Source organism: Heptranchias perlo, chromosome 4 (assembly GCF_035084215.1).
Source record: "Heptranchias perlo isolate sHepPer1 chromosome 4, sHepPer1.hap1, whole genome shotgun sequence".
NCBI lineage: Eukaryota > Metazoa > Chordata > Chondrichthyes > Hexanchiformes > Hexanchidae > Heptranchias > Heptranchias perlo.
Genome location: NC_090328.1, coordinates 21,584,192 through 21,603,749, shown reverse-complemented (window position 1 = coordinate 21,603,749; position 19,558 = coordinate 21,584,192). Strand labels below are relative to the sequence as shown.

The 19,558-nt window shown below is 44.9% G+C and overlaps 1 protein-coding gene across 3 annotated transcripts in view; it reads right to left on the bottom strand.

The window, feature by feature from the left end:
* The window catches only part of LOC137320758 (protein WWC2-like), a 215,038-nt gene that overhangs the window by 86,207 nt on the left and 109,273 nt on the right, over positions 1-19,558 (bottom strand). For all 3 annotated transcript variants that reach the window (XM_067982539.1, XM_067982540.1, XM_067982541.1), the window contains one exon: positions 11,315-11,518. In XM_067982539.1, the coding sequence (XP_067838640.1) occupies positions 11,315-11,518 (204 nt within the window). The remainder of the gene's footprint in view (positions 1-11,314; positions 11,519-19,558) is intronic.

Sequence of the window (19,558 nt, the reverse complement as noted above, 5' to 3'; positions counted from 1 at the left end):
GATGTAATACATCATAGTTTGTATTAGTATATGTGTTTATGTACAGAGCAGAGATGCCGTGATATTTAGAGGAGGGGGGTGGGGGGAGGGAAGAGGTGGGAAGCACACTCTGTCCAGCACAAGACAGGTACATCAATTACATCAACCCAAGGAGACTAAAGTCACCTTCAAAATAAACATAACAGCAAAAGACTCTCAAGTTTATCGAGCCCCATGGTAATATAAGTGCGCAGCTTGACTTTGAGCTGTTATTAACGAGGTATCGACCCATGGCAACAGCAGTAACAACAATGCTGCCGGACGACTCATCATAACATGTATTGCTGCTGAGTCACAGATATGTCAAAAATAGTACTAGCTCCAATTACAAGGAAAATTGGGGTAGGGGGAGAAAAGTAGGGCAGGGGGCCAAATTGAGGATGTCATGGTCAAACAGGCCAAATCAGAATCTTCCCTCATTCCTTCCTCTCACGCATTTTCCAAAGTTGAACCTAAGTGGCGCAAGTGGCGATGTCACAAAGTTCAGAGTGGATGAAGTTTCAGATGTGATGCTTTTGTTTTTAAAAGAGTATTTTTTAATTTCTTCTTTCCCACCAATTTTTCTCCTCTCCTGAAGTAATGAATTCCTTGGTTAAGTACAGCTCAAAAGGCACTGGTATTTCTTCCAAATGGCCATTATTCATGAGCCTTGACCATGACTGTTGCCAAGCTATTTGAAAACAGTAGACATAAAGCCAAGCCAGGTCCTTCCCTCACCCAATGTCCACACATGCACAATCCCTGCACCCCCCCACCCCCACAGACATCACTGGATAGCGATCAGAAATTGGGCTCGATTATTCCCAACCTAACCCGATGCTAATAGCTTTCTAAATAGTTTAGAATTATTGGATTTGTGGAGAAGGGGAGCAGCAGTTAAAGATACCCTCAGGAAGGGCAGCCCCAACTCAGGGGATAGAAATGATGCTTTGCTGCAATGAGATTTAAATTTAGGAGCGCCTGAATTTTCCTGGCTGCTATCCCTAGTTTTCCAAGTAGGAATACCTGTCAAATAACGTGGGGCAACAAGTAAACAACAGTAGATAATTACAGAAGGCAGGTATCACTTTCTTTGCCAGTTAAATTGAGGAATGTAAACTGACTGGAAATGCCAGGATCACATCCACGTGTCATTCTACTCAGTCCTATACTGCTGTGAATGTCACAGGTCTAAAAGCACTGGTTATTTGCATACCCCACATTACATCCTAGTCTATGCAATATAAACACAAGGCTGTCTTGCTCTACTTTGTTCCTCTATTCACTTCCTTTGCCCCATTCTTTGTAACACAAAAGGAATTTTACTATGGAATAATAAGAGCAGATACTGAAGGGCCCACCTGTCACTTTGTTTTCTTTTCCTTCTTTCTTGCCTCTCCAATGTTCTTTCCTCCTATCCTGAAAGCGTGGACTTGTACTGAGATATGGTTCCGTGGGCACTAGCTGCCTCACCCAAGTGACATTATTCACGTGTGGACCTACAGTCTGACTGTTGGTGGGCTAATCAACAGTGTAAAACCCATACTGTCTTCATCCAATGCCTGCACCTGTGCACTTTCCACCAATGGATAGTGATCAAGAGCAAAACCCTGGCTGATTTTTCACCTCCTTACTCTGACAGCATTGAGGGCAATTGTATTGGGAAGGCATTTGTCCACTGCTCAGTGTATTACCAGACAGCATAGCGTGACCATGAATTCATCATGTGGAGAATAGCAAGCTTGAACTCATGACCCACCAATCCATAGTACAAAATGTCACAGCACTAGCCTGTGTGTCAGCACACCGTCAGAGCATAGTGACCAGCACGCAATAGTGGCATCAATTTCATCATGTCATTACATTCATGACATGATCTGTAGTGTGTAGAGTTGCAAACACAGTGATAATCACATTAGTAATATAAACTATGGTCTCATGCTTCCAGTGGAGAGCCATAGTCAAAGGGAATACAGGTCAGAGTATCAATACGAGTGTTATTACCCTATCTCCAACCCAGGCTCTTTTTCAGCGTTCATGGGAGCACTAAATTTACCTAACATACAGCAAGTTGTGCCGGTTGGATTCAAAGACCACGATTTTACAACGGCATAATCCCTGTGAGATCACAATGACCAGATCTCCTTTTCCTACTTTAAACAAGTCACTGAAAGAGGTGCCCAGCAACTTAGTCCAAAAGTGGACAAAAGAGTTGAATTGTAGAGGTGAGGTGAGATTGACTGACCTTTATGTCAAAACAGCATGCGACTGAGTGCAGCACCAAGAAGCCCTAGTAAAACTGAAGTCAATGGGGATCAGGGGAAAAATCTCCAGTGGCTGGATGCATACCTGGCACAAAGAAAGATGGTTGTGGTTGTTGGAGGCCAATCATCTCAGCCCCAGGATATCGCTATAGGACTTCCTCAAGACAGTGTCCTAGGCCTAGCTATCTTCAGCTACTTCATCAATGACCTTCCCTCCATCATAAGGTCCTGAAGTGTTTGTTGATGAATGCATGGTGTCCAGCTCCATTCACAATTCCTCAGATAACGAAGCAAATCCATGCCTGCATGCAACAAGATATGGGCAACATCCTGGCTTGGGCCGATACTTGGCAGGTAGCATTTGTGCCACACAAGTGCCAGGTAATGACCATGACCCACAAGAGAGAGCCTAACCACCTCTCGACATTCAATGGCATTACCATCACCGAGTCTCCCGCCATCAACATCCTGGGGGTCAACATTGACCAGAAACTCATCTGGACCAGCCATATAAATGCCGTGGCTACCAGAGTAGGTCAGAGGCTGGGTATTCTGCAGTGAGTGGCTCACTCCCTGACTCCCCAGAGCCTCTCCACCACCTACAAGGCACAAGTCAGGAGTTTTGATGGAATACCCTCCAGTTTCCTGGATAGGTGCAGCTGCAACAACACTGAAGAAGCTCGACATCATCCAGGACAAACCGTCCACTTGATCGGCATCTCATCCACTAGCCTAAACATCCACTCCCTCCACCATTGGTGTGCCGTGGCTGCAGTATGTACTATCCACAGGGTGCACTGCAGCAATTTGCCAAGGCCATTTCAGCAGCACCTCCTAAATCCACAATTTCCACCACCTAGAGAGACAACGGCAACAAGTGCTTGGGAACGCCATTTCTTCCAAATCACACAACATCCTGACTTGGACATACATCATCGCTGTTTCGACAAAATCCAGGAACTCCCTACTTAACCGCATTGTGGGAGCACCTTCACCACACGGACCACAGCGGTGCAAGAAGGCGGCTCACCACTGCCTTCTCAGGGCAACAAGGGACGGCCAATAAATGCCTACACCCCGAGAATAAATAAAAAAACAAGTTGAATTTGTCTCAAAGGGGAACAAATTATCTGGGTGTACCTATTGAATTGGGAGCTTAAAACCAGTAAAACACAATTGAGCATTATAAAGAATGTATTTGGTGTCTTTCATCAGAACCTAGCTCTTGACGCAAACTTTAAAAATGGATTCCCATTTTTGTTCCTGAAGGACTGCGAATGATGTATTCTTACTTCAGGGAAGAAAGACATTCTGCATCTACCACCAGTGCACTGGGAGCAGGGCTAAGTACAATTTCATGATCAGTCACCAGGCAGCGTACAATTCTATTACCAGCAAACTAATGTGCATTTTTTCCTCAGTGAATAATGAATCACTTTAAGGAATGTAACTCAGGAATTTCATTATTAACTGGAGACTCTTAAAGCACATTTACACAGGCCATCTGAGGAAATAGAAACTGATGGGATTTGAATTAACTAAGTCTCTTCTCTAATTTTCCTCAGTAGTGTTCTGCGAACAATGGATCAATGGATTACAGCACGTTCTTGGTTATCTATATATTTCGCCTTCAGTAGTTGTTGATTCAGTGTAATTACAGAATATCCCTTATGGGCAGTGCGAGAAACCACTGTGCCTTCACCAAATGAAATAAGTGAAGGATTTCAGTGTAATATGAGAGTTTGGCACAATCAAATTGTGTGTGTTTTTTCCCATTAGTTTCCTTCCCTTCTGTCCTAAAAGTGTTTTTACTTAATGCTGAGGTACAGTTCCATGGGCTTCAGTCACCCTCTGGTACTTCACCAGCAGGGTTACTATTCATCTCTGAGTGAGAATCCGTTGACATTCAACGGCATTACCATCGCCGAATCCCCCACCATCAACATCCTGGTGGTCACCATTGACCAGAAACTTAACTGCGCCAGCCACATAAATACTGTGGCTACAAGACCAGGTCAGAGGCTGGGAATTCTGCGGTGAGTGACTCACCTCCTGACTCCCCAAAGCCTTTCCACCATTTACAAGGCACAAGTCAAGAGTGTGATGGAATACTCTCCACTTGCCTGGATGAGTGCAGCTCCAACAACACTCAAGAAGCTCAATACCATCCAGGACAAAGCAGCCACCACCGTAAATATTCACTCCCTTCACCACTAGCACACAGTGGCTGCAGTGTGTACCATCCACAGGATGCATTGCAGCAACTTGCCAAGGCTTCTTCGACAGCACCTCCCAAACTTGCGACCTCTACCACCTGGAAGGACAAGGGCAGCAGGCACATGGGAATAACACCACCTGCACGTTCCCCTTCAAGTCACACACCATCCCGACTCGGAAATATATCGCCGTTCCTTCATTGTCGCTGGGTCAAAATCCTGAAACTCCCTTCCCAACAGCACTGTGGGAGAACCTTCACCACACGGATTGCAGCGGTTCAAGATGGCGGCTCACCACCACCTTCTCAAGGGCAATTAGGGATGGGCAATAAATACTGGCCTTGCCAGCGATGCCCACATCCCATGAACGAATAAAAAAAAAACAGTAGTGGGCATCACAGCTGAGTCCAATCCTGCACTCGCCGACATCCACACACGCTGACTTACAGCAGAGTTTTCTGCACAATGACCAGGTGGACTAGGATCCCTGGTTATTTTTCCCCCCTCCTTAATCCAGCGGAGCTGAGGCCAACTGTAACAACCTTACTGTGGCTCTGGCTGAAAGCAGCTAGCTCAGCACAGACCAGGGATCCAACCTGGGGCCTTCCTGTTCTGTGCTGCTCACTGCCACCCATTGGATAAAGCTCACTGAATTATCGGAGGAGATCCAGATGTGCTGATAGACAATTTGACAACAGCTCTACGCACCAACTCACTGGATTAGTTTAACTCTCTTGCTCTGCCAGTGAGCTGAGAAAAGATGGCATGCATGGCTGTTAAGTCTTTTGAAAAATAAATGTAAATGTTTACACTACAAAATGAAAGAGATATTTACAGTTTTGCCAGACCCCACTCAGTGCCATTAAATGATACAACATACGTCACTTTAGCAAACAGTAATAAATGGGCTGGTTGTAAGCATTCATAAAGTCACATGACAAAGGTGGGCCAGCAAAATCCCAAAATATACCCACCTGTACTTAAGTGAATACACAAAATGACAACAGTTGCCATAAAACAGTCACGTGCAGTACACACTTGCCAGGATAAATCACTATAGATAGCTTACACAAGTGTTTAACAGTGTAAATAAAGTATATTAATCTGAGAAATAGGTATGCTTTGGGAGGATTCATTACAAAATATATAAGGCTAGAAATTGGGCCGTATAGCGCCCGTTGCTTCGGCGCCATGCGGCCTCCCAAAGTGCCAAGATGGCGTCTTGGCTGCGCATGCACGTTTCTAGCGTGACGTGCGCTGGACACCATCTTGGTAAAGGCAGTAGTGCATGCACAAATAACGAACACCTGCAGCATATAAAGTAAGTAGAAAATGCATACAATCAGTGTGCAGCGCTGATTTAAAGTGATAGACGCCATTTTGGGACTTATTGCTTCTCTCAATGCACAGTCTTAACCACGACCATCTGAACACATCTTAGAATGCTTGGAGGAACCCCCCCCACCAGTGCTTTTTAAAGGGACTATGCGAGATTTACAGGTTAGTTGCTGGATTATTGCTTCTGGCTGCTGATGCATTTGTAACTGTTTTTGGAGGTCTCCTAGACTTGAATATTAGGACGAGGAGACATAACCTAGCATTTAGGGCCAGGACATGCAGGAGTGAAGTTAGGAAATGCTTTACATGCAAAGGGTGGGAGATGTTTGGAACGCTCTTCGGCATATGGCAGTTGATGCTAGCTTACTTGTGAATTTTAAATCTGAGATTGACAGCTTTCTGTGAACCAAGGGTATTAAGGGATATGGGGCTACGGTGGGTTTATGGAGTTAGATCACAGATCAACCGTGATCTCGTTGAATGGCAGAACAAGCTCGAGGGGCTAAATGCCACTGCCACTTGTTGCCTCCTGTTATGCACCACCTTCTCCTGCAAGAAAGCAGGACGCGTGTCTGGGTGATGTGGCTGTCATGGTAGAATAGCTACCAGTGTGTGTGGCCTGTGAGTTGTGGGTGGGCGGCTTGCAACTGTGGTAATGTGTAAGGGTGAGAGGAAGCATCTGATTGGAAGAGTTGAGTACTGATGGAAAGAGTTTGCTGGTATGTGGGTGATGAGGGGTGTAGTACGTGGAGCAGTGGATGTGGCTAGTGGTGCAGTTGGTAGGAGATGCCACATGACAGTTGACCTCACTCACCTTGACTACTTATGTCAAAGCACTGAACTTCTTCCTGCACTGCATCCATATTCGTGGTGCTACGCGCCTGGCATTGACTTCATCCCCTGCTGCCTCCCCCTGCCTTTTGAGCATATGTCTAGAGGGCGTCTTGCCCCACCCTGCGGATATAGGATGTCCCTCCTTCTGTACACCTCTTGCACCAAGGCCTCAAGTGCATCGGCAGAGAACCTTGGTGCATGCACTCTCGCAGGGGTGGTACAAACTCAGATCGACAGATTGGTAAGGTCTGGCATGCAGATTGGAGGGTGTGGGATTTAGTGGTGCGCGACCTTTATTCAATGTTGCCGTATCGAATTTAACCCCCCATAGATTATGAAAATAAATTAGCAAAAAATATAAAAACAGATAGCAAGAGTTTCTACAGTTATATAAAAAGAAAAAGGGTGGCTAAGGCAAACGTAGGTCCCTTAGAGGATGAGGCCGGGAAATTAATGGTGGGAAACATGGAGATGGCAAAAATGCTGAACAAATATTTTGTTTCAGTCTTTACAGTAGAGGACACTAAGAATATCCCAACACTGGACAAACAGGGGGCGCTAGGGGGGGGAGGAGCTAAATACGATTAAAATCACTAAGGAATTGGTACTCAGTAAATTAATGGGACTCAAGGCGGATAAATCCCCTGGACCTGATGGCTTACATCCTAGGGTCTAGAGGGAAGTGGCAGTAGGGATTGTGGATGCTTTGGTAATAATTTTCCAAAATTCTCTGGACTCGGCAAAGCTCCTGGCAGATTGGAAAACTGCTAATGTAACACCCTTATTTAAAAAGGGTAGTAGGCAGAAGGCTGGAAATTATAGACCAGTTAGCCTAACATCTGTGGTGGGTAAAATTTTGGAGTCTATTATTAAGGAGACAGTAGCAGAACATTTGGATAAACATAATTTAATAGGACAAAGTCAGCATGGCTTTACGAAGGGGAAGTCATGTCTGACAAATTTGCTTGAGTTCTTTGAGGACATAACGTACAGGGTGGATAAAGGGGAACCAGTGGACGTAGTGTATTTAGAATTCCAGAAGGCATTCGACAAGGTGCCACATAAAAGATTATTGCTCAAGATAAAGAATCACTGGATTGGGGGTAATATTCTGGCATGGCTGGAGGATTGGTTATCTAACAGGAAGCAGAGAGTTGGGATAAACGGTACATTCTCGGGCTGGCAACCTGTAGCCAGTGGTGTTCCGCAGGGGTCGATGCTGGGTCCCCAACTCTTTACAATCTATATTAACGATTTGGAGGAGGGGACCGAGTGTAACATATCAAAGTTTGCAGATGATACAAAGATGGGAGGGAAAGTGGAGAGTGAGGAGGACATAAAAAACCTACAGGGGGATATAGACAGGCTGGGTGAGTGGGCGGAGATTTGGCAGATGCAATACAATATTGGAAAATGTGAGGTTATGCACTTTGGCAGGAAAAATCAGAGAGCAAGTTATTATCTTAATGGCGTGAAACTGGAAAGTACTGCAGTACAAAGGGATCTGGGGGTCCTAGTGCAAGAAAATCAAAAAGTTAGTATGCAGGTGCAGCAGGTGATCAAGAAGGCCAACGGAATGTTGGCTTTTATTGCTAGGGGGATAGAATATAAAAACAGGGAGGTATTGCTGCAGTTATATAAGGTATTGGTGAGACCGCACCTGGAATACTGCATACAGTTTTGGTGTCCATACTTAAGAAAAGACATACTTGCTCTCGAGGCAATACAAAGAAGGTTCACTCGGTTAATCCCGGGGATGAGGAGGCGGACATATGAGGAGAGGTTGAGTAGATTGGGACTCTACTCATTGGAGTTCAGAAGAATGAGAGGCGATCTTATTGAAACATATAAGATTGTGAAGGGGCTTGATCGGGTGGATGCGGTAAGGATGTTCCCAAGGATGGGTGAAACTACAACAAGGGGGCATAATCTTAGAATAAGGGGCTGCTCTTTCAAAACTGAGATGAGGAGAAACTTCTTCACTCAGAGGGCAGTAGGTCTGTGGAATTTGCTGCCCCAGGAAGCTGTGGAAGCTACATCATTAAATAAATTTAAAACAGAAATAGACAGTTTCCAGAAAGGGAATTAGGGGTTACGGGGAGCGGGCAGGAAATTGGACATGAATTTAGATTTGAGGTTAGGATCAGATCAGCCATGATCTTATTGAATGGCGGAGCAGGCTCGAGGGGCCGATTGGCCTACTCCTGCTCCTATTTCTTATGTTCTTACAAAGTCCACAAATCAGTTTCAATTGTTTCAATACTGCCAGAACTTCTGTGTAGCACACTAGCGACCTCTAGCTGCAGAATGTTCAACGAGCTTCAAAAGTCCTGCCTCGAGCTCACTGTTCTATCGCAGTTTAACAAAATGAAATCTGTTTTCTTCCACATTGAAAACCCCATGGGACAAAATCAGGATTATCCAATATGGGTAGCAGTCAATCATGTCCACTCCAAATTTTCATAATAATTGTTTGGAATATTTTCAAAAGTCTCATTTTGATATTTTTCAGAAGCATTTTGTTTTATGGACTAAACTTTTGGAAAAAAAAAGTTTTGAAGATGGTTAACTGGTTTATATATTGGTGTAATTATAGTGCATCCTCTTCACACAGCTTTTATGCATTGGCAGCATAACTGTGCATATTTGTACAGTAGCTTTGCATGTTTCAAGATCAGGGAAGCCAAATGGCAGGGGCAGGGAAGATAGTTGGACATGATTGCAAAGGGCCAGTCCTGCTTTTCCTATGAGTTTAGCTGGATGAGGTTACTTTTCCATAAAATGGGAGCGTTCCTTTTTTAAGGCACTTTCTTTCCTTACTTTCTACAGGGCCAACCGTAGCACACATCTTCCGGGTTGAGAGTGAACATGGGTGAATTGTTCACAGATCATTGCCAATGCTGCTGTATATCCAGCAGTTCAGGATGACATTCTCTTTTTTTCTCACCCTTGCATTCAAATCTCTTTGTTGCCTCTCCCCTCTTATCTCTGTAACTTCCTCCAGCGCGACAACCTTAACGAGATCTTTGCATTTATTCAACCTTTTTTTTTATTCGTTCATGGGATGTGGGCGTCGCTGGCGAGGCCAGTATTTATTGCCTATCCCTAATTGCCCTCGAGAACCCTGACCTCTTACACATCCCCAACTCTCTTCGTCGCACTATTGGCAGCCGTGCCTTCAGCCATCCAGGCCCTAAGGTCTGGAAGTCCCTCCTTAAACCTCTCCGCCTCTGCACCTCTCTCTCCTCCTTCAAGGCCCTCCAAAAAACCCACCTCTTTGACCAAGCTAATCATCTGTTCTAATATCTCCCTCTTTTGGCTCGGTTTCACTTTTTGACTGATTACACTTCTGTGAAGCACTGTGGGACATTTTCCAATGTTAAAGGTGCTATATAAATGCAAGTTGTTGTTGTTTCTGACTGTCTTTCCTTCCACAGTGGGTGAAGCAGTAGTCCTCCACGCTGAGCGTCCCCCACTGCAGTACAGAAGAGACTGGATAAGAAACCAGTTCATATCTGACTACCCCATGCACCACCCATCAGTACTCCAATGTGTTGCATTACTCTCCTGCCGCAGAAACAAAACGGTCATGAAAGCAATAGTGGGATTTGAATCCCTGATTTAGCCCAGTGCAATGTTCATATGATGTAGCTTGTTTAAAACATCCATTTATGGAATGCAACATCAACATTCCTCCTTTTCTTTCCTTCATCTTTTCTTCCCACAAAGACAGTCCTTTCTCTTGCATTTCCTGCTCCTCTTCTCCTTGTTTTTCTTTGCCTTACTCGCCCCATTTCTGTACTTCTGTGCCATTCCCCCATCTCTACCTGTATATTGCAAGGTAACTGCACCAATCTTGCAATGCCAATGAGGAGTTGCACTCAAAGCTAGAGTGCGTTGAACAATCAGTCCGGCACTGTTGTAGCCCTATCTCCACTTACTTTGGTTTCCCATTCATATTATGGGATCAGTTAATTTGCCTTTACCTGTAACCCTCAATCTCAGAGCTTTTTAGGAGTTTTTAAGTGCGCAGAAAAGCTCTGGGCTTAAGTTGAAACCTCCTGCCAATTCCTCTGTTAAAGTGGGGGAGCTGTTCCCCGAGGTTCTAACAGACTTTATTTTTATAACCTGTATTTGATTTACAAACTTATAAAGCACTTCTAACAAAATGTCTTGCCATTTGTGTACAAGGAAATGTCTGCCAGTAATTTGGTAATACATTTTGTCCCACGCCAAAATGCTGAATATGTGTGTCTCTGGAGATTCCTACAGTATAATGCTTAGACTTGGGCTGAGTATATATGTCCTGAATATTCTAAAATGTTCTAAATGCCTGCAGCCCTGCACTAAGCCATGATTCAGTGTCACCACGTAAAGTTTCACTAAACAGCAGGTTGTATCACTGGTAATGTTCTGTAAACTACATTGAGTTGATGTGCACACTGTTTATCGAGGACTACTTGGCAGCAGCCTAGTGAAAGATTGTTTCCCTTGACAGATAATTCCAAGCGTTCTTTCACGTACACAGAATACTGTTACAAACACTGACAGTAGGAGTCAGGGGTCTTTTACCATCTGGAAGGCGCACTGGGAACAAACATATAGCAGGGTTCGACTGTCCAGTGCATTTCACTCAGTACTTACAACTGGTCCGGGAACTGGACTTGTCCATCCAGACGTCATTGAGGCGCATGTACTCATCGATGGCTAGTGCTAGTCGTTGCTCTTTAACTTGGTACAGTTCCTTCTGAGTGCTGAGTGCATCCTGTGCCACCATCAGATAATCCTTCAGCATTCGCTCCTGCTCTTTCCTCCATTGTGCCCGCGGGTCCTCCAACTGTGTGGTTTCTGAAAGGGTAAAATTAATACATTTTTCATTAGTTCAAGCCAAGGGTGAGGCAAAGTGGAACAGGCTTGTGGGTCTGAATGGCTTACTCCATTTCCTATGCTCTCATGATTTGAACTCACGGCATATGGGTTGCCAGCCGAGTACCATAACCACTAGGCTCTGTACCACTTGATCTTCATAAGCCCCAATTTTACCCTCCCCTCCTCCATGCCCAACCAGAACAGGGCATGCGGGGGGTTAAAATGCTTGCAGCTACCTATTCACCAGATCCTCACTGGCTTCGCGTCATTTCAACAGGCGCATTCTGGCCAGCCAGCTGGGCCCTCGTACCAGGCATTGAAATTCAAAAGTCAGGGTCTAATGATGTCATTTAGACCCGGATGTTATTTTAACTCTTGGCAGCCGTGATCAGCGCCTGGTGCCAGCCTCACCAAGGGTACTGGGCGTGAAAGAGCAGCAGGACCAGAAGAGAGCCAAAAAGGTAAGTACTGTACGCCTTTTTTTAGTAAAAGTTTTTTCCTTGTGGGGCCAGGAGCAGCAGGAGTGCTCCTCCTGGCCCCACAAGGAAACCTAGGACCCCGGACTTCCCTCACCCTACCGCGATCGCCCCACCACAGCTTGCCTGACTGCCAGGGCCTGCTCACGTGGGCCCTTGGCCAGGGCTTCCTGCCGCATTCACCCATTGAGCCCAAAAGTTCAAATTACCCAGACGGTGTGGTGGATAATGAGTAAAAACGATGCATAATCGACCATTCCTCAGCACAACACATTTGAGGCTCCGTCTATCCCAAACATTATTATAAACAACACAGTGTAAGTTATATTATCGCACATACAATGGACTATTTTGTTTCCCTCTTCTTTGCTGCCAATTTTCTACCCTCTCCTAAGGCATTGACTCCTTACTGGGGTACAATTCCATGGCCAAGATTGGCCCTCCAACACATGGCCAAAGTCGTCATTCGTCAAGTGTGAGTATTGCCAAGCTGTGAAACTCTGGGGAGGTTATCACATGACTGAGCCTCATCCCGTCCCTCACGTGACTTGCACACAAGGTGCATTTCCATCAGTGGTTACCACTGTAATCAGGAGCAGGAGCCCTGGCCAATTGTTCCTACTCTAATGTAGGCCAATTGTACACCCCTACTGAGATCAGCTAACTACATAGGGGTTGAACCGGATACTTTCTTGATCTGTGGTTCTGTTGCTAACCAACTTAACCAGCTGAACTATCCGTGGAACGAGGATGGGTTAATCCTAGCCACAAGGACTCGCAGCAGTCACATCCCACCAATCACAACTCAGTACTCATCAGGTCAGACAAGTCTTGCAGTGTTAAATCTGCACATTCCACAGATTACACAGTAGGATATTGTCTCCTCGTAAAGTAGGTAAGAACAGGCATATCCAATGTTCAATGATCTAATGCATCGTCCATGCAACTGGACACTATGTTAAAACTTTCAACCCATCCAAGCCAGATTTTAAAAATGATCAAAATAAAAACTTTAAATACTGGATATCGGAAATAAAAACAGAAAATACTAAGTGGAGAAAACTCTAGACATAAAATGCTGCTCTGTCATTACCTAAAAAGGGAAAAGACAGGTTAACATTTCAGGTGTAGAAATGGCCAGTTCTGATGAAGTATCTACACCTAAAGTGTTATCCCATCTTTTATCTCTACAGATGTTGATGGACCTGTTGTGCGTTTCCAGTACTTTCTGTTTTTATTTCAGAAAGAGCCAAAGCAGTGTGGATAGCCGTTCTCTGATGCTGTTGGTTTGTATTACAGATCCTGACATACGCAGTTGTTCCTCAGTGTGACTGGGATGAATTTCAGGGCACTGGGAACCCCTGCATACTGAATAAGGGTAGAAGCAGTTCTCTAGCCCTCTGCCGTCTCATTTATTTTGCACCCTTCTCCAAAAGTGGGGGCTTCCATCGACAGCAGGGCTATAAAATAGAAGGGAGACTTGTTTTCCTTCTACAGGTCTGTGATTTCTCCATTGCAGTGAAATGATTTTACTGCTAATTAAAAATAGAAGTCAACGTATTCAGCTCATTGCACTGAAAGAAATCTTCTTGAGATCACAATGGTTCAGTGACTCTGCATTCTGCACAGTCATGAAATTCTATCAGTGTGCCCCATTTAATTTAACTGTTTCTATTTACAAAGTTACACAGAAGTACTCATGATTGGCTCTCTGGAGCTGAACAGAATAGGTTTCAATTAAAAGTGGCACAAGAGAGTTCATGTGCCAACTTCCATGGAAAATTCAACTGTTCACTCTTGATTGTTTAATCAATCCTTTCTTCATCTTTCCTAGCTCCAGGGTGTTTGAGGTCCCTGTTAATCAAACGCTGCTCTTCATTAATTTTCCCAGACAGTAAAGCAATAAGGGAGGCAGCAATCAAAGTGGCATTACATTAGTCGTACACAAGGCACTTTTCTATTTAATATGTGGATCCTGGAAAAATATGCTGAAACAGAGACATGCAACTTCTGCCCATATCCTATCCCACACCAAGTCCCGCACACCCATCACCCCATCCTCACTGACCTAGATTGACTCCCAGTCCCCCAATGCCTCGAATTTAAAATTCTCATCTTTAAATCTCTTCATGGCCTCATCCCTCTCTATCTCTGTAACCTTCTCCAGAACTACAACCTCCCCTCTACCCCGGAATTCAGTTTCTCTGACTCCAGCCTTTTGTGCACCTCTCCCTTCGCCCCATCATCGGTGGCTGTACCTTCAGCCAACTACGTCCCATGCTCTGGAACTCCATCCCTAAACCCCTCCTCCTTTCCAACTCCTCTTTCTTTAGGATCCTCTGTAAAATCCACATCTCCGGCCAAGCTTTTTGTTACCCCTAATCCTCCATCTTTGGCTCAGCCTCCATTTTTTAATTCCACCTCTGTAAAGTGCTTTAGGATTTTTTACTTTGTTAAAGACACTATATAAATGCAAGTTATTGTTTTTGTTGTTGCTGCACTCTCACAGTTAATGTTTAATACTCTCGTTGCTTCTGAAAAAAACTTTTATCATCAAAAGGTAAGTGAAGACCCTATAACTGGTTGTGTGACCCACAAAAGTGTGGATCTCTAATATCATTAGTTTTCTGGAACTCACCAGCTTTACACTAGCGAGTGCGATCAATGGGAGAATCCTTTGTCATCAAAGGCTGTCTCTCCACCTAAAGTATCTGTAGACAATTAATAGCCAGGAAATGATATCAATCAACAAACTGGATGCAAAACAATTGTAAGTGTTAAGCTAACAGTTTTCACAATGATTATGAAATTACATATCACTGCACAAAGACAGTGTATATTCAACAGCAACAACTACAATCTAAATGTGGCCTTGGTCATCACCATTGGAATTTGCCCAACTTAATCTTGGTGACTTTGCTGAAGCATTTTATTTTTTCTCTTGAGTGTTAAAGTGGAACTGTCTCTGCCTGTCTCTGTAACCTCCTCCAGCCCTAAAATCCTCCGGGATCTCTGCGTTCCTCCAATTCTGGCTACTTGTGCATCCCCAATTTTCTTCGCTGCACCATTGGCGGCCGTGCCTTCAGCTGCCTAGGCCTTAAGCTCTGGAATTCCCTCCCTAAATCTCTCTGCCTCTCTACTCTCCCTCCTCCATTAAGACGCTCCTTAAAACCTACCTGTTTGACCAAGCTTTTGGTCACCTGCCCTAACATCTCTTTATGTGGCTCAGTGTGAAATTTTGGTTGATAATCGTTCCTGTGAAGTGCCTTGGGATGTTTCACTACGTTAAGGAGTGCAGCGAAGGTTCACCAGCCTGATTCCTGGGATGGCAGGGCTGTCGTATGAGGAGAGATTGGGTCGACTCGGCCTGTATTCACTAGAGTTTAGAAGAATGAGAGGGGATCTCATTGAAACATATAAAATTCTGACAGGGCTAGACAGACTGGATGCAGGGAGGATGTTTCCTCTGGCTTTGGGGTCTAGAACGATGGGTCACAGTCTCAGGATACGGGGTAGGACATTTAGGACTGAGATGAGAAGAAATTTCTTCACTTAGAGGGTGGTGAACCTGTGGAATTCTCTACCACAGAAGGCTGTGGAGGCCAAATCACTGAATATATATAAGGAGGTAGATAGATTTCTAGACACAAAAGGCATCAAGGGATATGGGGAGAGAGTGGGAATATGGTATTGAGATAGAGGATCAGCCATGATCATATTGAATGGCGGAGCAGGCTCGAAGGGCCGAATGGCCTACTCCTGCTCCTATTTTCTATGTTTTCTAAAGATGATATATAAATGCAAGTCGTTGTTGTTGTACAAGCTTTCCTGCTGCCTCAGTTGGTAATGCCGTCTGTAGCTGAGGCACACAGTTCAGAAGGTTCCACTTTTCTTGGTCTGTGCTGACTCAGTTGAGGAGTAGGGAGAGGGGGTGCAACAATTAGTCTCAACAGCCCTGGGCTAGGGAGGTGAAAAGAAATGCAGCCAAGGTTCCTGCTTCTGATTGCATGCATGTGCTGATGACAGAGGAGGTCAGCATCAGGCGAGGACAGGGTCGGGCTCAGCTGTGGGGGTCAAAAAGCCTTTTGACACTCACCATGTAGAGTCACACATGGAGAATGACCATTCGGGTGAGGTACTAGAGGGTTACCCAGTGCCCATGGAACTCCGCTCCAGGGAGAAGTCAATATTTTCAGGAGAGAGGAGAAAGGGACAAAAGAGGATAAAAACTGAAAAGAATAGTACTTTAGGGGATACAAAGAAATACTTTCATCTAAATATTCTCCCAAGGAACACTTTAAAAAGATTGAGGGGGTGAAGTTCCTTGGAGCTTTTCCTGCCCCGCCGCTGTAACTTTGGCGGAAGTGCACCATTTACGTGTGTGAATGGCTTTCCGCTGCACCTCCGGCAAAGTTACTGTGGCGGTGCGGGAGAAGCTCTAAGGAAATTCACTCCCATATGCTGCCTCCAATTTGACATGTGACAGGCACATCATGCATTGGAAAATGGAACCTTAACAGATCCGGAATGATAATACCTGCTCACCTCACTGGCAATTGGCTAGAGACAGACCTGCCCGGTAACTTTTTAAAGATTCATTCTCAGGATGTGGATATCACTGGCACGGCCGGCATTTATTGTCCATCCTTATGGGCAATAAGGATGGGCAATAAATAGTTGCCCTTGAGAAGGTGGTGGGGGGGCTGCCTTCTTGAACCGCTGCAGTCCTTGTGGTGAAGGTGCTCCCACAATGCTGTCAGGTAGGAAGAACCAGGATTTTGATCCAGCGACAATGAAGGAACGGTGATATACGTCCAAGTCGGGATAGTGTGTGACTTGGAGGGGAACATGGAGGTGATGGTGTTCCCACGCACCTGCTGCCCTTGCCCTTTCAGCTTTATTGTGTTTAGATGGAGGTACTTCCCCCATGCCTTTCTGAAAGAGATTTAAGTGAACCGATCAGTCATGAAGGTTCAGGCCACATTACTGCAGCACAAACCCCTTGAGACTGCAATTAATACGGTCGCAATGTCCCCCTCCCCACCCACCACCTCCAGTTTTATAGTGAACACTACCCAGATCCAGTTAGTGTGCTCATTGCTCTTAAAATCTCCTTCTCAATACACTTGCTGTCCTTGAATTTCCAGTAATAATCCATGGGAGATCTGTGCAATGGTTAGTTGTACTCCCCTGATACCAATTTCGTGCCTCAGAGCCCCGGCCAAAGCAAAGGGGAAGAGGCAGAACTTTTTACCGTGAAATCTGATAGGGAGTAGCTAATGCCCTAGTTCCTGTGATTGTTCTGAAAATTAACAACGAATGAATGAATTTGTAGCAATGTGCAAACAATTTCGCAGAGCCTCCCTGGAACAAACAGCCCATAAAAAGATTCTGCTTATAGATTTTTTCAAAAGTACAAAAGAGGCAGGATGCAGTTAATGCGGTGCCCACACGGTCCTGGAATCAGATATAAGAGGAGTGGTGGGGGGAGGGACATGGCCCATTCCATGCTTTCTTATATTCCGACGTGTGTGGCAGACACAGATAGTGGAATCTTAACCGCTTTGCTGCGGTCTAGCTGCAAGTTTCCTTTTACTGGTCAGCTTTGAAGTGGTCTAAAATATGCTGTAGTACTTAAACTTGTAAGGACTGTAGAAGTACCTCCACAGTCTGCAACAAACTGAACAGAGAACACTACAAGCTGCACAAGCCGCTATGGCTCGATGCTGTTCCTTTTTTTAAATCTGCCAACTTTCTTCCAGCTACTTCTCTCCCAAAGGCACGGATTCCTTATTGAGCTACTGTTCTACAGGCACCAGTACCTTGCCCAGGTGGCAATTCTTCATGAGTGAGTGTCGGCAGACTGTGTTACCGCAGGTGGCACCACGGCCAAGCCTGGTCCTGTCCTCACACAAAGTCCACACGAGTACATTTCCAGCAGGGGTTGCTGGATAAGAAACCAGTACAGACCTCCCTAGCAGGAGGGCACTGAGGCCAATTATCACGCCCCAACTGGGGATCGTGCCTGGGAGCTTTCCTGGTCTGACAGCTCAGCTGGATAAACCTGCTCTTTCATCACTGTTCTGTATGTGCACTGGAACATGACGTCAAGAAAAAAATATTTTGTTTCTAACCTTTTACGATGAAAGCACACACGTTTCAAAATACGTAAAGAGATTTTTATAATTATGTAACTGACTGACTAACATTTCATAACTTGTCCAGCTATCCCCTTTAGACCGCTAGTCCCCATTATTCTGTTTTTCTAACTCCATGTGTCCTCTTCAGTGGTGTAGGAAAGTTTGGCCTACATTAACACAGCCACTGTCAATCTGTGCTAGGACACAGACATTAATAGGAGGGCAGATACCGCATCCTCCCCCCTCCACCGATTCCTCTGCTGACTGCCCTTCCTGCTCCATCTAGTGGCTCAGCCAAGAACTGCTGACACTCTCCCAGGTTCAAGAGTGAAATTCAAAAACAGGTCCACATGGGAGTTTAGTACAGCCACGCCACGCACAGTACGGCTACGTTGACTAAATGAGTCTTGCATTTTTTTTTAATCCACGGGGCTTCTAGTATTTTATAGAAATATATATTTCTGTGTTCAACGTGGGAAGCAAAATAGCAAGAGTATTGGACGGCTCTTGTAAAGAGCCGGCATAGGCACGACAGGCCAAATGGCCTCCTTCTGTGCTGTAAGATTTTGGACTCTAAAGGAATTTTTAGACTCTAAGGGAATCAAGGGATGTGGGGATCGGGCAGGAAAGTGGTGTTGAGGTCAAAGATCAGCCATGATCTTATTGAATGGCAGAGCATGCTGGAGGGGCCGTATGGCCATCTCCTGCTCCTATTTCTTATGTTCTTATGTTCCTTATGTAAGGTTATATGATTCTGTTAAATAAACAGGATTTTGGCCTTCCACTGTTTTCTGCCTTATTGCAAAATACTGCCACGGTCTAGAACCATATGAGCATCATTCAGATGATGTCACAAGCTCATCAATTGCTTCGCAAACACTCGACAGACTGCATTTCTTTACAATTTGACAAAAATATCAGAACTTTTAGTGTTGTCATATGTTTTCTTGGTGCATTTTTATTCATAGATGAACAAGGAGTACAGAAAAAATTCCATCACGACATGAGATTCCAGAAAACAACTCCTTGAAATATCCCCCCGACTGCCCCTGAAGCTCACTGCGCACTCTGAAACCAAGCCATACAGGCCAGGAAGGTCCCTGGCTCAATCTTAAGCCTGTGCTGAGTTAATTAATCTAAACTAAGGAACCCACTGGCACACTGCAATTAGGTTAGCTCAAATGATACTATTCTAGCCTCTGAGTCAGACGATCGTAGGTTCTAAATCCCCCCAGGATTTGAGCTGTGATCTAGGCTGGCACTTCAGTGAAGGGGTATTGCAGGTGCCATCTTTTGGATCAGATATTAAACTGAGGTTCCGGTGGTTCAGATGGATGCAGACGATCCCATGGACTATTCAAAGAAGAAGAGGGAGTTATCCCAGTGTCTGGGCCAAAATTTAT